Here is a 23,902-nt window from a genome sequence, read left to right on the forward strand (position 1 = left end):
CTACTGAATTCAGTTTCTCTGAAAGAATTCCTATCTATGCAAGCACAGGAACTCTCAGAAAAGACAAAAAATGGAACCCAGAGGCAGTTAAAAATGCAAAATTGAAGAAAGGAGAAGTAATTTGGAGATCCTAAAATGACATTATAGTTTGCAAATGAAAAAACAAAAGAGATGTGCTTACCATATCCAATGCACACATTCCACAAATGGTAAAAGTTACCAAACGCCATGGAAAAGAAAAATACAAACCTAATATTGTCTGAGACTAAAATAACTCAATGTCTGGCATTGATTGAAGTGACCAGATGTTATCCTATCACTCTGGTCTCCAAAAAACTTTAAGATGGTACAAAAAAGCAGGAGTGCATATCTTGGAAATGATGTTAAATAATTCTTTCTACCTTTATACCAAATTTTCAAATAATAAAGAACTTTGCCATCTTGTTTAGTTTCAAGAGAATGTTGTAAAAAGTTTAATTAAAGAACAAAAATTAAAACTATCTGCAAGAAGGCCTTCCAGCGAGTTTCTATTACCCATTGACAATTCTACTGAGTGGAAAAAAAATACAACCTTCAAAGAAATGTAAGCTGTGTATAAAAAAATATATCAAGATATCCTTGCGGATACTGCGCCGACCAACCAGCTTTTTGTATTGATCCTTGTTTTAGATTGTATCACCAAAACATAGTAGAAACAGATAAAACATCAATGGTTTCGAGCGATGCAGATGATATAAAATATCTATATGTAAATCTTATCTTTAAATATATAGTTTTTCAATAAAGATATAGCTGAAAAATTCTTCAAATATGTATATTTATGACACCTTACCCCTAAAAATTGTAAAAAGAGCCCTTTTTATTTAAAATCAAAGACAAAGTGAAATATTGACAAATATATGTTCTCACTTAAAAACTTAACTGATGGATGTTTAATTTAAGATTAAACATCCATCAGTTAACCTTCAGAATTAAAAATTTTTAAATTAAAATTATTAAATTATTTAAACTCAAACGAGTATACTTATTTTCTGTACACAACATGTTAAAAAGTGTGTGGTAGAGGCTGTCAGACCAAATAATAGTTTGTTCCAAAGTCTTGCAAAAATTTAAAACTTGTATTATTTTTTTTAATTGAATTTTAAGTGTTTGCTTTCATCAGTGACTTGTCACAAAAAAAAAAATTAAAATACATTACTGTATGGTTGAAGTTTCTGTTTCTTCAGCCTAGCACATGAAATTTCAAAGGTAAACCCTAAAATAATTGCACATAAAATGACAATTGATCCATAGTAATATATTCCTTGTGAAATTTTTGATTTAGGATCAATCAATCCTGTGTCCAAAGTATAAACCTTTTTGCCAACCTATAAAAATAAAAAAACACCTCTTTTTAAAAGTTGAAAAACCTTTAAAGATAATATGATATTTAAAAGTATAAAAATAATCAAAACAACAATAAAAAAATATTCAATTAATAAATGTATTAGATTTATTAAACAAATTTTTTAAAACAATTATTAATTTTCGATTTTTGCATTAAATAATAATTATGTAACTGAGAGATAAAAAGAAAGAAATTGGTCACTTGGGAAGAAAGAGATCAATAAGAATTGCTAATGATTTGATGAAACAAATGTACAAGTTGATTTTGCAACAAACAAATGACTTGACTTAAGTCAAGTCATTACAATTGTAAGTATGTGCCCAGCCTATTGTGTGACTAATGGATAGTAGCTATTAACTCTATGATCGAAAGATAAAACAGAAAAATTTAAATTAGTCTCACAAAGAGCAAGTAGGTTGTGTGAATTGTAAAAAAACTAGGACTTAAAAAGTCAGAAGATTTTTCAAAGACCATTAATATTTGTAAAGGATAAATTGAAATAGTTTGGTGGTAATGTTGGGTTTTCTAAATTAATATTTAAACTTGTTTATATCTACCACAGAGTTTGAGAAACTTAAGTACCTGAATTATTAAGAAACATTAAATTGAAATTTAAAGCTGCAGCTTTATTACAACAGAAAAGGAGAATAACAAAAAGTTGCAATAAAACATAAAAAGTTGCAATAAAATATAAAAAGATTCAATGTTACATAAAAAGTTGCAATTTAACATAAAAAGTTGCAATGTAACATAAAAAGTTGCAATAAAACATAAAAAGTTGCAATGTAACATAAATAGTTGCAATGTAACATAAAAAGTTGCAATATAACATAAAAAATTGCAATAAAACATAAAAAGTTGCAATAAAACATAAAAAGTTGCAATATAACATAAAAAGTTGCAATATAACATAAAAAGTTGCAATATAACATAAAAAGTTGCAATAAAACATAAAAAGTTGCAATATAACATAAAAAGTTGCAATATAACATAAAAAGTTGCAATATAACATAAAAACTTGCAATAGAGCATAAAAAGTTGCATAGCCACTACTAAATGATTTGTCACTGAAAAAAAAAAAAAAAAAAGTGCTCTAGAAAAGTTTGTGTTATAAAGAACTTTGCTTTTCTGATTGCACTAAAATTACATTTATATTTGTTTCACATTTTACATATATTTGTTTCATTTTGCATATATATATATATATATATATATATATATATATATATATATATATATATATATATATATATATATATATATATATATATATATATATATATATATATATATATATATATATATATACATATACATATACATATACATATACATATACATATACATATACATATACATATATATATATATATATACATATATATATATATATATATATATATATATATATTTTTTTTTTTTTTTTTTTCTGAGAATAAATTTATTTAATTTAGATAACCCAAAGGGTGTCACTAAATCCAGAAAAAAAGGAGAAACTGAGCATGAACTAAGAAAAAAGACAGTTTAAGGAGCAAAGGTGAGTGATTTAGATAAATATTCAGTAATTTTTTAATGGAATTAACGAATAATAATCAGCATTTCTAAGCTATTTCATTCTCAAAGAAATGATATACAAGGTATATGTATATATATATACATATATATATATGGGAAATGTATATATATATACATATATATATATATATATATATATATATATATATATATATATATATATATATATATATATATATATATATATATATATATATGTAAAATGGTTGATATGGTTGATAGTTGTAAATATTCTAAATTTGTATGATGGTTGTAATTAGTCTAAATATCAACCATTTTACATATATATATATATATATATATATATATATATATATATATATATATATATATATATATATGTGTATATATATATATATATATATATATATATAAATATATAATATATATATATATATATATATATATATATATATATATATATATATATATATATATATATATATATATATATATATATATATATATATATATATACATATATATATATATGTAAAATGGTTGATATGGTTGATAGTTGTAAATATTCTAAATTTGTATGATGGTTGTAATTAGTCTAAATTTTCCCTTGTATATCATTTCTTTGAGAATGAAAGAACTTACAAATGCTGATTATTAATTCATTAATTCCATTAAAAAACTACTGAATATTTATCTAAATCACTCACCTTTGCTCCTTAATCTGTCTTTTTTCTGAGTTCATGCTCAGTTTCTCCTTGTTTTCAGGATTGAGTGACACCCTTTGGGTTATTTAAATTATAATTTATTCTCTAAACAAATATCTGACTAAAACTGTTAACTCATTTTTTACCTTCATCAGATTTTCTTTATCACACTACTTTATCAACAATCTTATGGCTGACTGGTATTCTTTTGATGAATTTCGCTGTGATGGTCTTTGATTTATTAATCATTTTCTGAAAAACATGTTTCTTATATTACCTCTTGGAATCAGCCAAACAGTTTTTTCCAAGAGATTAGATAAGAAACACGTTTGTCACAAGCTTTTATTTTAATCTTGTAAATTTCAGTTTGTTGTCCAATCTCATTTTTTTGTCTACTTGGCACGGCTGTAATTTCTAATGATAATAATTTTTCTCCTCAAAATTTGCTATTCATTATTTATGGAACACTTTTGTGTTCTTTGTGCACTTTTGTGGAATCTGGGCTCATTTTAATAATTCTTTTTTTCATTCAGTGCAAAAATGTTTAATGTTTAAAATTTTTTAATTTTAAATAAGATGGTAGACATATTGCTAAAGGAGAAAAGACACCAACAAAAAACACAGCTCTGATATCACAATGGTGTTCCATAAATAAAAGTATAATAAATTTAGAAGAAGTAGTGAGTAGAATTAGGAGTGAGATAGCATAATACCAGGTAAATTTAGTAATAAAAAATAATGGAGTAGACATAAAGTAAGTTCATTTTTCATGTTTAATTTATATATTACTATCCCAAAAAAGTTGCAAAAAGCACACCAGATTTGAATCACTACTTGTTCTTGTCTTATGGTGTCCAAAAGTGTTGAGTAACTTTATCATTGCTGTTTCTAGTTAAAATTCAAAAGACACAATTTGCACAATTAAAATTATAACAAGTTGTTGGAACCATTAAAAAGATAATTTGCAACTTTTCACACAATGCCTTTCTCTTTAAATATTATATTAAACTTAAAAATTATGCAAATATTTAATTGATTAAAATAAAAAGTTAAATTACTGATAAAAAAAAAATCACCTGTATGGATTTAGTTATATTATCAACAAGTTTCTTCATCATCTGTGCTTGCGCATTTACATAAGATCGTATTTCCTCTTCCACTTTTATTATATCAGAAGATAGAACAACCCCCCATCCACATTGTTCTGGTATTATTTTCACAATCTTAAAATTCCGCTTTTGAAAAGACTCTATTACTGAGACAACTTTAAGTGAATCCAATAAGATACCATCTAAAACTTTGGATTCAAGTGCATTTAATAAGCTTTCTATGTTTTTGAACAGATAGCCTAAAAAAATTTTTTTTACTTGAAATCTATACATTAAAGTTCCTTTTAAAGTTTAAATATATATAAAAATTTCAACATGTTTTTTTATTTATTTTTAACTAACTTTCTGTAGGGGAAAGCAGGGAGACTTTGGATAGTTTTTACTCAAATTAGGCTTATTTAATAACTAAGTGACATTTTTTTGTCAGACTACAATGTTTAAATTTTTAAATTAATGTTTTAATGTCTTTTAATTTTAATTTTCTTCAACTTTCCATATACTTCTTGATTTTTAATGTTTAAAATTTTTTTTAAAAAGTCAAGTGTCGTAAGTCACTTTGCACAAAGTTACACTAACTTTAGGCATAGAGGGAGATTATATAAATGAATATGCAATTTCAATCATGATGGTTTATTGTTATTTTTAAGCTATTGCAATTGGTATTTATCCAAATTGCATCATCCAAATCGTATTCAAATCTAATTGACTTATTTTGAATATAATATTTTATACAAAAGAACCAAAGAAATGTTTTTTTCACACTAAAATCTAATTTTGCGGGAAACTGTCAACTGACTTGTTTTAAAACTAAGGTTATATGTCTACTAACATATCTATCACAAACAAAATTGTTTTAATCTCAAAAGGGTATGAGTTTTTCAAGTGTTCATTGTCTCCCCATGTCTAAAGTCTCCCTGCCCTCATTATTTTAAAGTTACATTAATAATGATAAAATTACTTTTACTGTTACTTAACCGTTTTACTCCATAGTTAAGAAGTTAAATATGGAGGCAGTAAAAAAATGAAAGTATTAAGTATTAGGTCCATAAAAAAACAAGATAAAAAAAAAAAACAAGTTAAGTTTAAATTATTTTTCTATTGATAAAAAAATACTATTTTTTCCACAACCATTTTCCATATGATGTTTGTTTTTTTTATTGGCACATTCTTACTTCATTGTGAAACTTGTTTGACTTAAGTGTCATAGTACTTCTTGAAATGGAAAACTTGTCAAAAATTAATTATATCTACCATAGCGTATATAGGTTTACTTATTTTTTTGTTGACTATAAACCATATATATAGTTTTTTTATATATATAGTTTTTTTGGTAAAAGAAGAAAAAAGAAAAAAAAGTTGTTACCCCAGCCCAAAACCTTAGTCAATATAGCATTAAAAAATATTGAGAGAAACAAGCAATTCATACTTATTTCTCTCATTACAAGAGGTAATTTATAATACAGTTTAGTAACACATTTATAAAACTATAACTTACTTATTACTAAATCATTTATTTATCAATAATTTTAGTAAACAAATGAAATAAAAATAACTATTAACAAAATTTATTTTTTAATATTTTTTTCTCCAGGTGATTACATAAGAGATGCACCCCAAGGACCATCATTTGAGCCCAAGAACTATCACAAAAAAATCTCTAAAGAAATCCTAGTCAGGCTTAAATTATAAGGGATTATTAAGAATTATACAGATTAGTACAAGATAAATAATTTCTTCAGATTGTAGCATGAACTGAATCACCAAAAGGAAAACAAGCAGAAACTAGGCACAAGCAAAGAAAAGACATAAATCAAGGAGAAAAGGCAAGCAATTAGGGTTGTCAAGAAAAGAGTCACAAAGTTAGTTATCTGAGTAAGAGATATAGAAAAGCCAAATTTGAATTACCTTTTAATTTAATTTAAAGAGCCTACAAAGTAAGCTTGGTGAATTTTGCAAGAGGTAAATTTTATAGATAAAAATATCTTTTTTAGGTACCTTGACAAGGCACCTAAAAGTGTGTAAATATTAAACAATGTGTTTAATATTTACGCACTGAAGTTACGACTTGTTATTTAAAAGTAATCAATGAAATTTTACCAGGTGCTAATAGCCAGTGCAAAAAATAATTAGAATAAACAACAAACAAGCTTTTCAGTGCTCTTACTTTTATATACCCCCAGAAAAGTTTGTTTATATAAACTTAATTCAAATATTTAGGTGTACACTAATGTATATAAGCTTTAATATGTTTGTATTCAATACATTATTAGTAAATATAAGAAAAAATAAAACCAAGGTTTTATTTTTTCTTATATTTACTAATAATGTATTGAAAGTCAGAAGCAAAAAAACAAAGAAAAAATAATTTTAACATTTGAATTAAACTTTTTGTTTTTTGTTTCTTAATGATCACTATGACAACCAGTAATTACCTCAAAAAATGTTTAAAAATTGTAATTTAAAATGGTCTTTGTTTAATAAAAAAAACCAACCTGTAGTATCCATTTTAGCATTTCTCCGAACACCTAATGCATATTCACAAGTGTTATAAATGGCACCTATCTAAAAAATGTTTACCAAAAAAACAAATTGTTAAAAAGCTCAAGAAATATTTTGACAATATAAATTTAAAAAAGCACAAAATCGAACAGAAATACAATAAGATAAACACAAAGTTATACAGGATATAAAGTTAAAATAAAAAATTTGAAAGTACAAAAAAAATAAATGTTTTTTAATTTAATATGTAGAGTTATTAATTTCAGTTTGATTAAAAATTTTAATTTAAAAATTAAATAAAAAGTAAAAAAATAAAATCTAACTGAATCAAATAATTTTTTTAAATAAAAATAACCTTGCTACCATAAAGAATTGGATCAGAACTCAATTTTACAGAAGTAAGACTTGTAGTTATAGCACCAATAACAATAGCATTGGTAATGGGACCTGTTAGCAACCAGAATATAGCAGCAATTTTTGCTGGAGTGCTTCGTGGAGTTTTGTCGCCATAGCTGTGTAAAAGTTTGATAATAAAAATATTTTCATATGCTCATATTATCTATCTATCTATCTAGATATCTATCTACATAGAAGCTGTATAAAATATTCTTCATACTAAAATCATAAATTTAATAAGACTTTTATTGACAAAAATTATCAAACTAATTCATGGGTATGTGACATAAAATTTTAAGTCAATTAATTAGAAGATAGTTATATATCTTCGGAAAAAGCTTCAAAGTATTTTAAAGGTGAAAAAGTTATAAAAGTTAGACAATTCTACAAATCTACATATATGTTATTTGTTTATTTGTTTTTTATTTGTTTTCTAACTTTTAGAAACTATTTTTTGTTTAATAAATTTGTTATTTCCTAGTAACTATACTGTTTGCAAACTTAAAAAAAAGAAGAAAAAGAACAATACTATATTGAAAGAAATAAAAATTCTATCTATCTATATATATCTATATATATATATATATATATATATATATATATATATATATATATATATATATATATATATATATATATATATATATATATATATATATATATATCTATATATATATATATATATATATATATATATATATATATATATATATATATATATATATATATATATATATATATATTTATATATATATATATATATATATATATATATATATATATATATATATATATATATATATATATATTTATATATAAGTTATGAAAACACATACTAAACTCCATAAATCTTTTTTTAACAGTTTTATAGTACTTTTAAGCAAAAAAAGTTATTAAAAAATATCATTTTGTCATAACATAATATGGTTTTAAAGGTGTAAGGGTTGTAAAAACATGTTTTGATGTTTATTTACAGTCCTGTTATGTAGCATTAAAAATTGTCTGGTAAAACCAAAATTGAGAACTTTGATAATGTTATGGTGCATTTTTTAAGCATAATTGGTTTTAAATAATTATTTATACTTTTTTTCTTAAATTATTAATTGGATCATTTTATTTGTTGTTTCCTATATACTGTGACCATTTTCTATAGGCGCATGTGGATTATGTCTTAAAAACATACTTAACTTTATTTTTATAGTGTTATATAGTGTAATTTTAATTTCAATAAATTATAGATAAAATAAAAAAATAATGAAAATTATCAAAAAATAATATCAAATTTGAAGTATTTGAAATAGCTGACTATTTTCTATAGACGCAGTTCACACTTTTTAACAAAACTATTAAAAAAATGTTTTTATCTCATTTTTAGTACTCGATTGGACCTCCTTTGTGCTCAATTATTTGATAAATTTGTTTTGGCATACTTCCCACCAAGTTTTCCAGCACTTTTGGCTCCCAGCATTCTGATACCGCTACTTTTAGCTCTGCCACAGAGTTATATTGCTTCTGGCCAGCATATGTCTTACAATGATTCCCCAGATGTTTTCAACAGGATTCAAATCTGGACTGCGAGCAGACCACCACATTTGATCAATTTTTTAAGCTTCAAACTGAGCCTTAGTCTCATTACTAGTGTGAATGCTTGCGTTGTCTTGTTGAAAAACAAACTTCAGTCAACCGTTTGTTTGCTCAATAACTCTATCCTTTTTTTCTAGTAACTCTTAATTTGATAGTGGTTGCTTGCAGCCTTTTTAGGAGTGAATCAGAACAAATAAATAAATAAAAATAAAAAACTAATTAAAAACAGCAACTAAAATGTCTTGTAAAGGTAAATCAATAAAAAATTAAATCAATAAAAATTAAAGGTTTTTTAATAAAACAAATAAAAAAAAACTGTTCATAGTGCTTACTTTAATTATTAATGAAAACTTGGAATTGAAGAGAACTTAGTTTAAGTTTTGCATTTTTCTTGTTTAAAGAAAGTTTTAAAAATTATAAAAAGTGTGGTATGTATTTTTTAATCATAATAACTTTGTTATTGAAAATAAAGATGATCTACAATTTTTTATTAACAGTTTTATTACAATAGTTAGACTTCTATCTTTTTTTATAAAGAATCTAAAAGTTACAAACATTCAATTTCAGAAAGAAAAAAAATTTTAATTGAACATGTTTATATATATATTAAGTAGGTACTTGAGTGAAAAATCAAAAATTTTTGTTTCCTAATATTCTAACTTAATATTTTGATACAATAATGTAAGTGCATAAAATAAAGAAAAAAACCACTTGTAGTATATTATTAAAATTTAAACAGCTTATTTATTCTAAACATTTACAAGTATTGATAGCAGAATTGATTGCATAAGTAAGCTAAAAATTTTTTTGGCTAAAATTGAATTTGTTTTTAATAAAAAAATTGAAATTTTATTTCTTGTCTATTTTTGTTTTGTTTCTATAACTTCCATTAGAGAAATTCTACAACAACTTTTACATCATTATCCTTTTTAATACAATTACTTTTGATTTTTTTCACTTTTTTTTTTTTTTTTTGTTATTTTTGTTTTTGTAATTCACCTCCCCAAGGCCAAGAAAGCCACTACAGATGAGGAGGCTACTTGTGGTTATAACTCTCTCCCAACTCTATAACTCTGAAACACAAACCTTGACAAACAAGGCTGCTGTGCAGAGAAACAAGTTGAGCGCAGTACTACCGGGGACGTGGTGGGAATTGAACTCGGAACCTCTCGCTTATGAGGCAAGCGCTCTACCACTACACCACTACCGCTTTATTCACTTTTTTTATTATAATCTAATAACAATTCTTTATTAATCTAGTTTTGCATTTCTTTTTCATATTCTGTTTAAACACATTTTGACATTGAATCCTAAGCAACTTAATTAAACAACCAGTTAGGGTCATCTCTATCTCTCCATTTTGCTTTGATTTTTTATTTAACACCATCAAAAATGATTTTGTAGTCTTTTTTACATTAAAACTGTTGCTCATCATTAATTGGATCCAAACTGTCTTACTAAAAACTGTAAAAAGTTTTTTTTGGTAACCTAACAGCCTCATACCTAATACCAAATCAATATTGAACAACTCATCGTTTATTAATACAACTTCCTTTTTGATCATTGCTTTTTGATTTTTTTACACCATGCTTTTTGATGTGGTCAACTTCAAGAGCCAAAATCCGACATCTTCAAAAACCTGATCTAACAAACTAATAAACTTCCACTTCAAATTTTATAGACCGTTTATGCAGATCTTTTGATAAAAAAAACTCTAATATATCATTGCCTTCTAGTAAACATCTAGTCTCTACCATAGCTGTTGCAGCCGAACCATCAACTCTTGATTCAACTCTTGAGCTCAACTCATCATGAATCTATAATTTAGTGGTAATTAATTAACAAAATATTTTACCAAAGTTTTTAATTCATTTGTTTGTTACAATTATTAAAATTTTTAATTTTTTCAAATATTCATGGTATTAGCCAAAATGATTGATTATGATATTTTCATTAAAATGGTGTAAACAAAATTTTTAAACTGAAAAAATTTACCTCTCTTAACAGCTGCAACAAATATTTATTTACAAACTCTTCACAACTTCAACAAATATTTATTTACAACAACATTTACAAAAAAAAATTATTTTTTCCTTATTAATTGTTAAATACATTTTGCGATAATCAAATAATTTGCAATAACACTTTTATAAAAAAGTAATACTTTTATAAAAAAAGTAACACTTTTATAAAAAAAACTTATTTAATTAATGTCATTTATAATTAATTTAATTTTTTATTTAATTTAATGTAAGACTATATAAGAATCTAGAAAAAAAATGTTTACCTACCCAATAGTAGTCATACTGATAAACGCCCAATAAGTGCCATGGAGAATACCACGAATAAAGCTTTCATTTGGAAATTCTATTTTATTTATTTTACGATCCTATATAAGATAAGTTTAATTCCCTAAAATTTTTGTATTGCTTAAATCAAAACAAAGAAAGAATTTAATAAATTACCAGAATCCACATAAAAGTGCCACTGATAGTTGAGAAAAGAAATATTATTATAACAGCAGGCCAACAATAAAATATAGCTGTAGCAACTGCTTTTGACTTATTAAAATCTGCTGATGCATCTCTCACTATAAATGCTACACCTGGCGAAGACACAATTTGCACATACTTAAATTTTGATTGAAATGTTACAACTGATGCCTTACCATTAATTGGTAAACTAAAGTGCACATTGTTATCAACAAGTTTCTTTAAATCATCATGACCTAAAAGTAACATTAAAAATATTTTAAAATATTTTATAGAGTGAAATCATCATAATTACCAGTAGCCACAACATTCAAATGTATTTAAAAAATGTACTTGATCGTTGAGGAGAATGTCCGTCTTTTGTCCTATCCCAATAAAGATTGTATGATACAGCCCCAGAGATTAGGCCAGGACAACTAGAGCATATTGAGGCTGTCATATCTTTTAAAAAGTCATACATTATCCCCCCAGTGATGTTTTGGTCATTACCATAAATTAAAGATCTATCTTTGTCATCTTTGTACCACGCAGTATAAATATTAGTAGGACACTTGCAGGATTCTAAAAATTTTTAAAAGAAACAACAAAAACAAAAACAAAATATAACAAAGTTATAATAAAAATATATATATATATCAGCTGATGGCAGGTACAATAGATCATTTTCACCCAAGCTCCAAAGCATTGAAGGCGTCAACTTTTTATTAAATACTAATTTTTTTCCTGGGAATATAAAAATGTATAAATTTATAAGAATAATTTAACAAAAATTGATATACTTTATACAGAATTTTATATAAAATCAATTTTATATGTATCAATTTATGATAAAAAATATAAGACCTCAAAAAACTTTATTTAAGTTTTCATAAATTTATTATTTATTATATTTATATAACCGTTAAAAAGTGATAAGATGGGAAAACCACATCAATGCTGTAAAAACTCTTCCGTTAGAAATGCCAAAACGTTGTGAAGCACTGAAAGATGCGGCTTAAAACACTAATAAAGCAACCGCAAAAATTACATCAAAGTTGATTGCTTTAAAAACAACAAGCTTTGATTTTTTGTGTTCGTTTGTAATTAGGCATATAGTTTTATTAGAAATTAATTTAACAACCAAAAAACTTCAATCAGCTTCAATGAATATTTTAGAGGCTTTAAAGTCAATGGAAAGAAAACTTTTTGAAATTTACAAAAAGAAAAACTTTTGCTTCTGTTATTTGTATTGCACAAGAACTTGCTTCTTTTTTAAAGGTAAAAAATTTTGCAGCAGAATCTGTTTCAAGAGTAAGAAAAAGCAAGAGGTTCTTTGAAAAACCTGTACAAAACTTGCAACAAAAAACCTAAACAAACAAACCTGAAAAAAACTTGGAAAAACATAAACTAAAAAGAAAATGTATCAAAAAGAGGTTTTCAATAAAATACTTAAATGTGCTACTATTGCACATTCTATTGTAATAAAAGGTTTAACGTTTTTAATACTTTTTTTACCATCGCACCTTTTCTATTTAATTTTTTTTCTTCTGCTGTTTATTTAGTATTAAAAAGATCTCAATTGTTACAACAGATGTTTTAAAATCTTATCAAAATCTATGCATTGCATTGGAAAGTAAACAAGCAGATAAAGGAGTTGTCCATAAATTACGTCACGCAATTTTTGACCAGTTTTGATTCCCCTTCCTTGTCAATATTGTAATACTTTAGTAACAAACCTCATATGAGTTGTCAAAAAATCACTAACCCCTTCTTCCCCCCCCCCCCTCTCCCTTTTCTTTTCCTCTAGAACCTGATATGTCCAGCATCAGCAGCCGCTGCAGGGTAAGGGTTTTCGGAGAGGCTAGCGAACTAGAAATTAATTTTTAATAAGTTTTAAAAATTAAAATAAAAAAGCAGAATATTCTTATTTATATCTTGAATCTTTTTTTTTAATAAAGAAACAAAACACAAAAATATAACAATAAACTTTTTTGTATGCATGTCTAAGAGATTAAAGTTTGTCTGCTGCATTGTTTTTTAATATGTTTTTTCAAGTTCCTATTTGTCAATAGTGTTTATATATTTGTATATGTAAACTAAGCGGTTAAACAGCCTTAAAATAGGTGAATAATGATAAAATGCATGAGCAGAATGCACAATAGTAGAAGCTAGTAGACTTTTCAAAAAATGGAATTAGCTTGAAACATCCACCATGATAGTCATCTGAAGAACAATTATAAAAGGTTCAACAAAGTGAATAAAATTTTTCAAGTTGTTGAAATTGATTTGAAAGTGGCAAATGAACTGTATAGCTCCCTGTCTATTTTCAGACAGAAGGTTATATACAAAGTCCTGTTACTGGAAAGAAACTGAAAGAACCACAATAAATTGGTTGTCAACATCATGTTTCTGACAGAGTCCTTTGCAAAATAATGAATAAAGGATTTAGAGGAAACAACATGCTGTCTAATATTGAATACCTATTTATCTTGAAACTTGTAAAGAACTAATGGGGTGTGACCCTCCCCTCCCCTCCTTCATTAATGATTTTTGTTCATTTAGTTGGTAAATTTGATCCTTTTAGAAAATACTATAATGGCACCTACTTGCACCGGCCCTGTTTGTGGGTTTGTTTTTTATTTATTTTTTTTACAAATAATTATCTACTTATGACCCAGGAACATGGGTTTACAAAAAAGTAATAATTCTAATATATGTATATATATACATATATATACACTAGTATACTTAAGATAAAACTTGGTTAAATTTATAGAATTACCAATAAATATTGTGTCACTTCTGTTGCCTGCTCCCATAATCGTTTCACCAGCAATGTATACAGTGTATTCTGCATTAACAGACAAATTTTTAATGACATATCCTGTGGTATATTGGTCAACCTAAATAAAGTAAATATTGAAAAAAATACTTTAATGATTAAAAGAAATTTTAAAATATATAAAATAAAACAAAAAGAGAAAAATTTTTAAAGAGTATATTCATTCCAATTTTTTAATATTTTATGTTTTTTTATTTGTTATAGAAATATGAATAAAAAAATGAATTCAAGACAAGAGATTAGAAAATGTGTGTATGAATTTTATTCAAATTATAGAAATGTTGGTAAAAAGTTCACTTATGACCACTATAAAACTGAGAATATGCCTAAAAGTACTGTATACAAGATAATTAAATGTGCTGAAAGTGAATCTGCTTACCAAAGAGTTCAAAGAAGTGGGAAAAGCTAAAAAAGTAACCAAGATAAACATTAAAAGGCTCAAATATGAATTTAAAAAAACTCTTTCTTTATGGTTTGACCATAAAGACGGAGTTTATCAACAACAGGCAGTAAAAAGTTTAACTGTTCACAGCAACACATTATTAAAACATTAAAGAAAAAGACAAAAATTAAACCAGATAAAAAATGACAATTCCAAAACATTCTGACCAGCAAAAAGCAATTAAACTAAGAAATAAGTGCAGTCAATTGCATCAGAAATTCAAAAATCATAAACCAACCATTGATAATGTGTCTTATTTTAAGTTAAATTACTCCAGTATCAATGGAAATGATATTTTTTAAACTAACATTGTAAAATCTACTCCATCTACAGTTAAATACCAAACAAAATAAAAGTTTCAAAAAAATTACTTCTATGGATTGCTCTTTCTGAAAATGGCATTATTCAGCCGTATTTTATGACTAGTGGGCTGGCTGTAAATAAAGAAACCTTCTTAAAGAAATCAACAACTCATTCCATTCATCAATAAGTATTATTACGATAGCCAATATGTATTCTGACCCAATTTGGCATCATCTCACTATGCAAAAACATTAACCACATACCTAAACAAGAAAATTTTGTTGAGAAATTGGATTACCCTGTAAACTTCCCAGAATGTTCTATTGAAACTTTTTGGAGTATTTTGAAAGATTTTGTCCAGGTATAATTAATGAAGTCAGAAGGCATGGTTTTATTGAAAATAACAGATTATATAGATAAAAACCATACTTTCTAAAACACTTTTCCTTTTCGTTTTACCTTATACCTTTAAAAGAGATATGTGTCTTTAAATTCAGTCTCATTTTTCAGTTGTTACCCATAATAATTTTTGGTTATAGTGATATGAATGCTTCATAACTTATACTATTTGATTATTAACTGTATCTATAATTTCATAAAAAAACAGCAATCAAACAAATCAATCAAATGTCTCTAGTCAAGTGAAATCCAAAATGAGACTATTAAAATTTATCATTTTATAACTTTATTTGAAAAACAAAATATTTTTTCATTCTAAATGGAAAAAATGCATTATTTAAAGGAGCACATTTTTTTTTCTTATTTTAAAGAAAAAATATTTTCTATATACTTTCAAAATACCACTATCTGTTTTATTGTTATTATACTATATTTGTTTTATTATACTATATTTTTTTATTATACTACATTTGTTTTATTAACTTTATATTTTATTTTTTTTAGTAATTTTATGTCATATTTGTTTTACTATTTTTATACTGTATATGCATATTATTTTTAAATCATAATCTTTTTATTACATCTTATAATTATATTATATTTAACTATTTTATTTTTCATTTTGTGACATTAGCAAATAAATTTGATAAGCTTTTTCATTTCAATTTTTTTAAATATGTTAGCCATTCCATATAGATCAGATTCAAGATCTGTTCTAAGTGATCTAAATGTAAAATCTTGCCACCTCCGTCTAATACATAATAGAATTATTCAGTTACAGCTGTTGGCAAGTCAGCCGTAGAACAAGAAGATCAAAATCTATAAAAACTTGCTAATAACAGTAGAAAGATTTGAAAATAGTTGGAGGGGTCATAGTGATCTTCAGAGTTTTTAATAATTGGAACCATTGTGTCATTTTTCTGCAGCAGGAACGCAAGATTCAGTGAAGCACTTATTGAATCTCATAAGCTCTCTTCATTTCTCCCTAAACTATTAGAGAGAAATGAAGAAAGTTCTTGAGAACACTTTTGTAAAAACATGACAAAATGTTGTCTACACCACAACCGTAGAAGAGTTAAATTAATAAATGACCTTAGTACTGGAAGCAGGAGTAATTTTTGATGTCTAACAATAGGTTAACCTGTTTAACTGGAATGGCAGGAAGAGTACAGTTATTATATTTAAGAACTGAAATCGAAAAAAAAATTCTTTGCAAATAGTTTAGTCTTATCCTTGGGAGAGCAAATAAAATCAGACCGATGAATTAGAGGTATTAGATATTTTGTTGATGGCGCTGACAAAAATTCATATTTAATAATATTTTTAAATATTATCTAAAACTCTCCTTCACTTGCTCTAAACTATTTAACAAGTGCTTGACTAAATCATGTTTTCCTGCCAGCTGGAAAACGGCACCTGTGGTTCTAGTTTTTAAAAACTCTCATGAATATTCTGACTGCTCTAACTATCATTTAATTCTATCATCCAAAATTATCATCGTCTTCTCACTATTATCTTTTTAAGTCTTAAATCAAAGAAACTCTAACACCTCATCTCGAGACCAATAACTTATTCTCTGACAATCAAAACAGATTTTGATCTTTTTGTTCTGCGCCTGACTGTTATAACTAATAGAGTTATAACTGTTATAACTAAGTAGTTTGTTGTGCATATAGATGTAGCGATAACTCAACCTTCTGTCTCAACAGAAAGTTTTCATCTTTTGATCTGTTAGAACAGGCAGTTAATCGTGAATATGATCTCTTATCTGAAATATCTTTGGGCTTGCAGTGGCTTGTAAATTTTAACTCCAATAAAACTATATTATTTACTGCAATAAGTATTGCAATATTGTTGACATTACGATATTGATAAATAGCTACCCTCTCTCTACTTTAAGCATTCTTGGATTGTCATCTATATCCAACCTCTCATAGAAACCATTTATAAAAACCATATATATACTCCCGGTTTCATTATCTATGTCATAAAATCTAAAATAATTAGACTTCAATGGCAAACTGCTTTAAATTTAATTATCTTTTATTAATAAGCATAAAAACATAATATTATTATTAACTTTCGCTTTTAACTTTATTTAATTTAATTTACTTAATAATTTTCATAATTTTAAAGTAATTTTCTGCTACTGAAATAATTTTAATTATTTTACTTTTTGCAAAAATTTATTTTATATTTTTCAAGGTCAGTGTATAGTCACAGCTCTAACAAACTTTATATATTTTCAAATAAACAAGTTGAACCTTTTTGGTAAATTAATTTTCAACTTTGATTAAAAAGCTACTACAAGCAAAAACAAAATCATATACTAAAGTCGTAAGAAGTTAATTTGAGCACCTTCGTCAACTTTGTACAACTAAAGTACCTCCAGTGAATATGTATGGTTTCCAGTCCATATTTTATTCATAAAACAAATAAATGAACATGTAGTAGTAGAGCAGTGGTTTATTGTTTGATATTGTTATCATTTTATTGTTATTAAAATATTATTGATGCTTTTTGTTATTTAGTTTAGTAGGATCGTAAGATTGTTGTTATTTAATTTAAATTTTTTTTCTTTTTTTTTTCAATATGTTTGCTTCTAGCAAGGCTACAAGCAACCACTTTTAAAGTTAGAAGTTACTGTAAGAGAAAAGATGAAGTTGATAGAGCAAGATCATGATTGACAGACGAATTAAAAGATAACAAAATATAGGAATCTGGAAAACAAGAAAAAGGAAGCGAATTCCCAAGAACTGATGTTCAAGGAAAAAAACTAGACAAATAGGAGTTTTTGGAGGACTTAGAAACAGTCAAAAAAAAGGATGAGACTCAATTGAATGACAAGTAACACATGAATAAATTTTAGTAGATAGCACAAGAGACGCTAGGTCTTTAGAGCAGTGTCCATTATGGTATTTGTAAAAAAGAGAAGCAACATTATGACAATGTGATAATGGTTGGAGGTCGGCTGCAAAATCAGATGCAGCATCAGATGCCTTTGCACCTTGTTCAAAAAAGAAAGGGCACCATTGATCATCCACAGATATGACAACAGTATTCTATACAAGGATGGAGTTGAGATTTATAGAGATAAAGAAGAGAATCTGGAGGAAGAAAATGTTGTGCACAATAAAAAGATGCAAACTTAAATGATTAATTTTGTAATGGATTCGATATATGGTTTCCAAGAAAGATCGGAAGTAAGAGTTGATCCAAGAAGATGAAGGGTAGGTGACTCATTGAGTACATTACCATAAAAATAGGAAGATCTAAATTATTCGAATAACAATTGGCTAAAAATAATTGAGTTTTATCTGAATTAAAGTTCACCAGCCACTGTGAGCCCGAAGCTGTTGCAAAAGTGAGATCTTTTTCAAGCTCAAATGCCCCCTCTAAGCAATCAGAGAGTGTTGGCTTCTTATCAAGAAAAGAATAAATGTTAGTATCATCAGCAAACAGTGCCACCTCAGATGTGAGAATATCTGGAAAATCATTAATGTAAATTACAAATAATATAGGGCCAAGTATTGAACCTTGAGGAACCCCTGAAGTGATAAGATATAAAGAAGAGTGCGGTCTATTAATGATACCTTTTATACTACAATTGAAAAGGAAGGATTCAATAATCTTGAAGATGTTACCAGATACACCATAAGAAGATAGCTTATGAAAAAGACCAGCATGCCAAACTTTAGCAAAAGCTTTAAAAATGTCAAAAGCGACAGCTTTAACCTCTTCACCTTTCAACACATGTCAAGTGTTTATTTTTTCAACACATGTAAACAATGTTCAACACAACAAATGTCTTTTCACATGTCAAGAGCAATAGCCTTAACCTCTCCACCTTTATCTAATGCACAATAAAACCCATCAGTTATTACAGTTAGCAAACTAGCTTTAAATGAGAAGATCCAAATCCATTAAGTGTTTGTTAATTAAAGATTCAAAAGCCTTGCTTATGATAGGAAGAAGACTAATAGGACAGTAGTTAGATAAATCTGGTTGCTCTCCAGAATTTTTGAAAATAGAGATAACAGATACCGCTTTCCAGCAGGCTGGAAAACAAGACTCTGATAAGCACTTGTTAAAGAGTTTTGAAAGTATAAAGGACAGTTGCAGAAAACACTTCAGCAAGACCATAACAGATATGTTGTCTGGACCACAAGCTGTGGAAGAGTCTAAGCAGGAAATCACTTTAGATACAAAAGCTGGAGTGATATGAATGTCAAACAATGGATCAACCTGTTTTTCAGTTATATCAGGTAGAATGCAACTGGTGGAATCAAGAGATGATATTGATGAAAAGTTCTTAGCAAACAATTCAGTCATAAGAGCCAAATTTTTGAGATGAAATACAAGATTTCATAACCTGAGAATTGCAGGCTTTGGTGTTAGACAAAACTTTTTTACAATGGCTTCTAGCAATAATAAACAGACGTTTGTTTTCTGGAAAATTGTTTTGCTGATAGATATGGAAGTAATGGTTTTGATTGGAAATCGCAGCAGAGCAATGTGAGGAAACCTATAGAGAAGAGTAAGGCTTGATCTGGAATTGTCAAGAGGGAATAAAAGATTCCATGCCAGCCTGAATCCAAGAAGCTATGTAAGAAGCACATTTTTCAGTAGGAAGACGAAAGATTTCTACCCAAAGGCCATTTTAAAGTAAATCATGGAAAGAGTCCAAGTTAGCTTTAAGGTAGTTCTAAGAAGTGCAATGATAAAGGGATTTTGATGATGAAGAAGAATGAGATAATAATTTTAGAGAGATCAAACCGTGATCAGAAGCACCTAAGGGTGAATGTGGAGAAATTGAGCACTGACTAGGATCAGAAACAAGACATAAGTCGAGTAGAGAAGGTTAATGATTTTGGTTGTCAGAAAAGCGAGTTGGAAAGTTGACTATTTGAATTAGAGATGGAGAAAGGCATATGTTTTGGTGCTTAATACCTGCAGAGGTACTGACGCTAGAGCCAAGCCATTTAGTGTGATAAGCATTAAAGTCTCCAATAACAATTATATTGGCTGATGGATAAAGAGAGAGGGCTTAGTCAGTTTGATCAGAAATAACATCGAAATGAGTGCAGTCTTGAGATGAAGGAAAGCTGCTAAACAAAATCACATAAAAGAATAGTCTGTGGATTCAAACCCAACAAATGAGTGAATTCTTACAAATGTAAATGCCCAGGATAAGCATGTGACTATTGGAGTCTTTACGAATCAAAGGAAGAAAACCATCAACACTAAGATTACAAGATGAGACAGGTGAACTCAAATTAGTCTCACAAAGAGCAAATGGGTTTGGTGAACTTTGCAAGAGATAAGACTCAACAGAAGAAAAGTTACTTCAAAGACCACGAATATTAGTGAAGGATAGGTTTAGAGAATTTGGTGATGATGATGGTTTTTATTGTTTTATAGGTTTTTATTGTTTTATAGTGTAATAGTTGAAGAAGGGGTGCAAGGCCAGTCAACAGAAAGAATTTGTTTACCTCTTAAGTCTTTGCCTAGGAGGCCTTCTACAAAACAGTAGCAGGATACATTCAACATGAACGCACCTGGCTACTGTCTTGCAAAAGTAACAGCTAAAGGTTGTAGGATTGTCAGCTTATAAAAATCAAACATTTTAAAGTAGCTTTTATAATCACTGTAACATTTTTAATTTTTTACTTATTTCAAACATTAATTTAGTATTTTAAATTTTACATTAAAAAAAACAAACTGTTCAACATAAAACCATAAACAATAAATAAAAAGAAACAAGAAAAAAAAACTAAAAAAAGACAGCAATGACAACTATAGGTGGGCGCAAAAAACTTTCCTAAAATTGACTTTTAATATTATTAATGAATTTTTTGAAACATTATAGCATTAGTGGATAAGTATTTATGTATATTATTTAAACATATCTGTTACTCAATTTAATTTTTAAAAAAATTCACCCACCACAGCAATCATACATTAATGTTAAGCTATTTGAAAAGATAATATGCTATGTCGGGTCGGTATATTATACATATATATCAAATAAATTACAAAACAGAATAAATACGCACTAAAAATCATCTCTGAAAACATTAACAAATAATAATAAATCATAATATATTTGTAGTATTACCTTTCATTCAAATCAAAGATAATTAAATTTCATTTTGAAAACGTAAATTTTTCAAATGTTTGTCTTTTTTAATACAATGGAATAACTTCAGTAACAATTTATTTTTCAGAATGTCATATAGGCAATCAAAGAATTTAATTAACAAAAACAAGAAAAATCGGACAAAGAATTTATAAAAATATAGATTTCAAGACAATGTTACTAGAAAACGTGTAGTCAGTATGAACATTTTGAACAGTTTTAAAAAAATGCCATCTAAAGCTACAGTGATTAGAAGATTTAAATCAATTGTGTGTTTAGAAAAGTCAAAATTAAATCAAATCAAAATAATTTGCTTAGAACTGAAAGAATTGTGGCAAAAATTTTCATTTCCTACTTTATCAATGCAACCCGTTCATTGTAAAGTAAAAAATCTAATAACAGATTATGATAAGTATTTAAGAAAACTAAAAAAGTTAGTTAGCACTTTTTTTACTCAATTGTTTGATATTACTAATTTGAAAGGTGTGTGGCTAACAAGTGAAGACAAAATTTTTTACAATATGCAGATGGAAACATAAGGAAGAGCAGACTATTGTTCCAATAAAGTAGCTGACCCAACAAAAATTCATCAATCAAAGAGAATAGAAACATCCAAAACGAAAACTCATCTACAGAAGATACTGATATTAATACTGATTCTGATACTATGGTTATTGAGACTATTGGGGATGAATGTTTTGAAACACCAATACCCGATACTAACTCCAGAAAGAGGAGATATTGCACAATTTCATCAGTTTTGAAATTATCAACAGCAGTAAAGTTATTATCAAGGAAAGTTGCAGTGGTGTGCAATTTTTTAGTTAAAGCTTTTGGATTTGATATGACACACCTAATCATTCATCAATATATAAAGCAACTGTGAGAGAAGTGAAAAGTTTAAAAATGTCATACAAAAACAATTTTTAAAATTAAAACTGGTGCCTCCATTTTGGTCGAAAATATTTGAACTATTTAAACTATAATGAACACCAAGTAATGGTTCTGAAAAATGATACAAAAGAAGTGTTCTTGTCTTAAAAGATGGTAAAGCACAATTTTTAATGGATTGGTTAAAATTATTGACTCTTTTGATTTATGGAATTGTATAAAAATGATTATGACAAATACAATTGCTGTTAATACTGGCAAAAAAAAATGGTACAGTAACTAGACTACAAAAAAATTTTAGTGACCTTGAAATCAATCTATGCAAAGCATATCTTTTTTGTAAAAAAAATGGATATTTTCCTAAAATTAATTTTCCTAATACATTACTGTCTCTTCACTGTGCAAGATGGAATTCAAGAGCAATTTATGCATTTTTAAGTTATTTTTTTGTTCACTTATCTAGAGAACAACTTGAAGTAGTTTATAATTTTGTTAGTGGTAACCGGCACAAAATATGGTTTAAGAAACATATTTTTAATAATAATGATTTTAGTGATCTTGAAGAAGATATCAAGAAGTTCGTAATTGCCTGAAAGCTTTTGTTTGAAAATGCATTGGACTAAAGAACCATCAATTATTGCAAATATCCAGTGCAGTAATATATGTGCTAAAAGCGCAATAAAAGTTGCTCAAGACTTGCCTCAATGTATAAACTCTGAGAAACTTAATTTAAAATTCATTTTGGTCTAATATTAAGATGTAAAAAAAAGAAAATTAATTACAAACTGCAAATACAAATACAATATTGTTTTAATGATTAGAATTTTTTTTTTTTATATTGGTGGGTGATCTTTTTGAAAAATTAATGTAAATGAATATGATTTTATGTTGTTATACATAATAAATCATTAGAAAATATTATAGGATATATGTGTTGTAAAAAAGTCAACACCCTATTAGAGGTTAGCATAAGAAACAGTACCCAAACATCAGTCATTTTAGGAGGAAAGAAGACTTTTCCACTTCGAGATATACCATAGGAAATTTTATAATATAACAATTTTCCATTGGTATAATTATCAGGTATTGGGTTCCATCGAATGACAGCCTCACTTGGGCGATACTGATCAAGGTACCAGCCAATTATTAAAGGACCAACTGATGGAACTGAAAATAAGAATGAAAAAATAAATTAACATA

At 26.7% G+C, this 23,902-nt stretch overlaps 1 protein-coding gene across 3 annotated transcripts in view; it reads right to left on the minus strand.

The window, feature by feature from the left end:
- Nucleotides 1-23,902, minus strand: part of LOC101238206 (uncharacterized) — an 82,568-nt gene that overhangs the window by 21,229 nt on the left and 37,437 nt on the right. For all 3 annotated transcript variants that reach the window (XM_065811276.1, XM_065811277.1, XM_065811275.1), the window contains exons 6-14: nt 23,685-23,869; nt 14,469-14,589; nt 12,041-12,268; nt 11,681-11,943; nt 11,507-11,604; nt 7,591-7,747; nt 7,229-7,298; nt 4,704-4,975; nt 1,199-1,367 (exon numbers count right to left, since the gene is read on the minus strand). In XM_065811276.1, the coding sequence (XP_065667348.1) occupies nt 1,199-1,367; nt 4,704-4,975; nt 7,229-7,298; nt 7,591-7,747; nt 11,507-11,604; nt 11,681-11,943; nt 12,041-12,268; nt 14,469-14,589; nt 23,685-23,869 (1,563 nt within the window). The remainder of the gene's footprint in view (nt 1-1,198; nt 1,368-4,703; nt 4,976-7,228; nt 7,299-7,590; nt 7,748-11,506; nt 11,605-11,680; nt 11,944-12,040; nt 12,269-14,468; nt 14,590-23,684; nt 23,870-23,902) is intronic.

The sequence above is a fragment of the Hydra vulgaris genome, chromosome 12, assembly GCF_038396675.1.
Source record: "Hydra vulgaris chromosome 12, alternate assembly HydraT2T_AEP".
NCBI lineage: Eukaryota > Metazoa > Cnidaria > Hydrozoa > Anthoathecata > Hydridae > Hydra > Hydra vulgaris.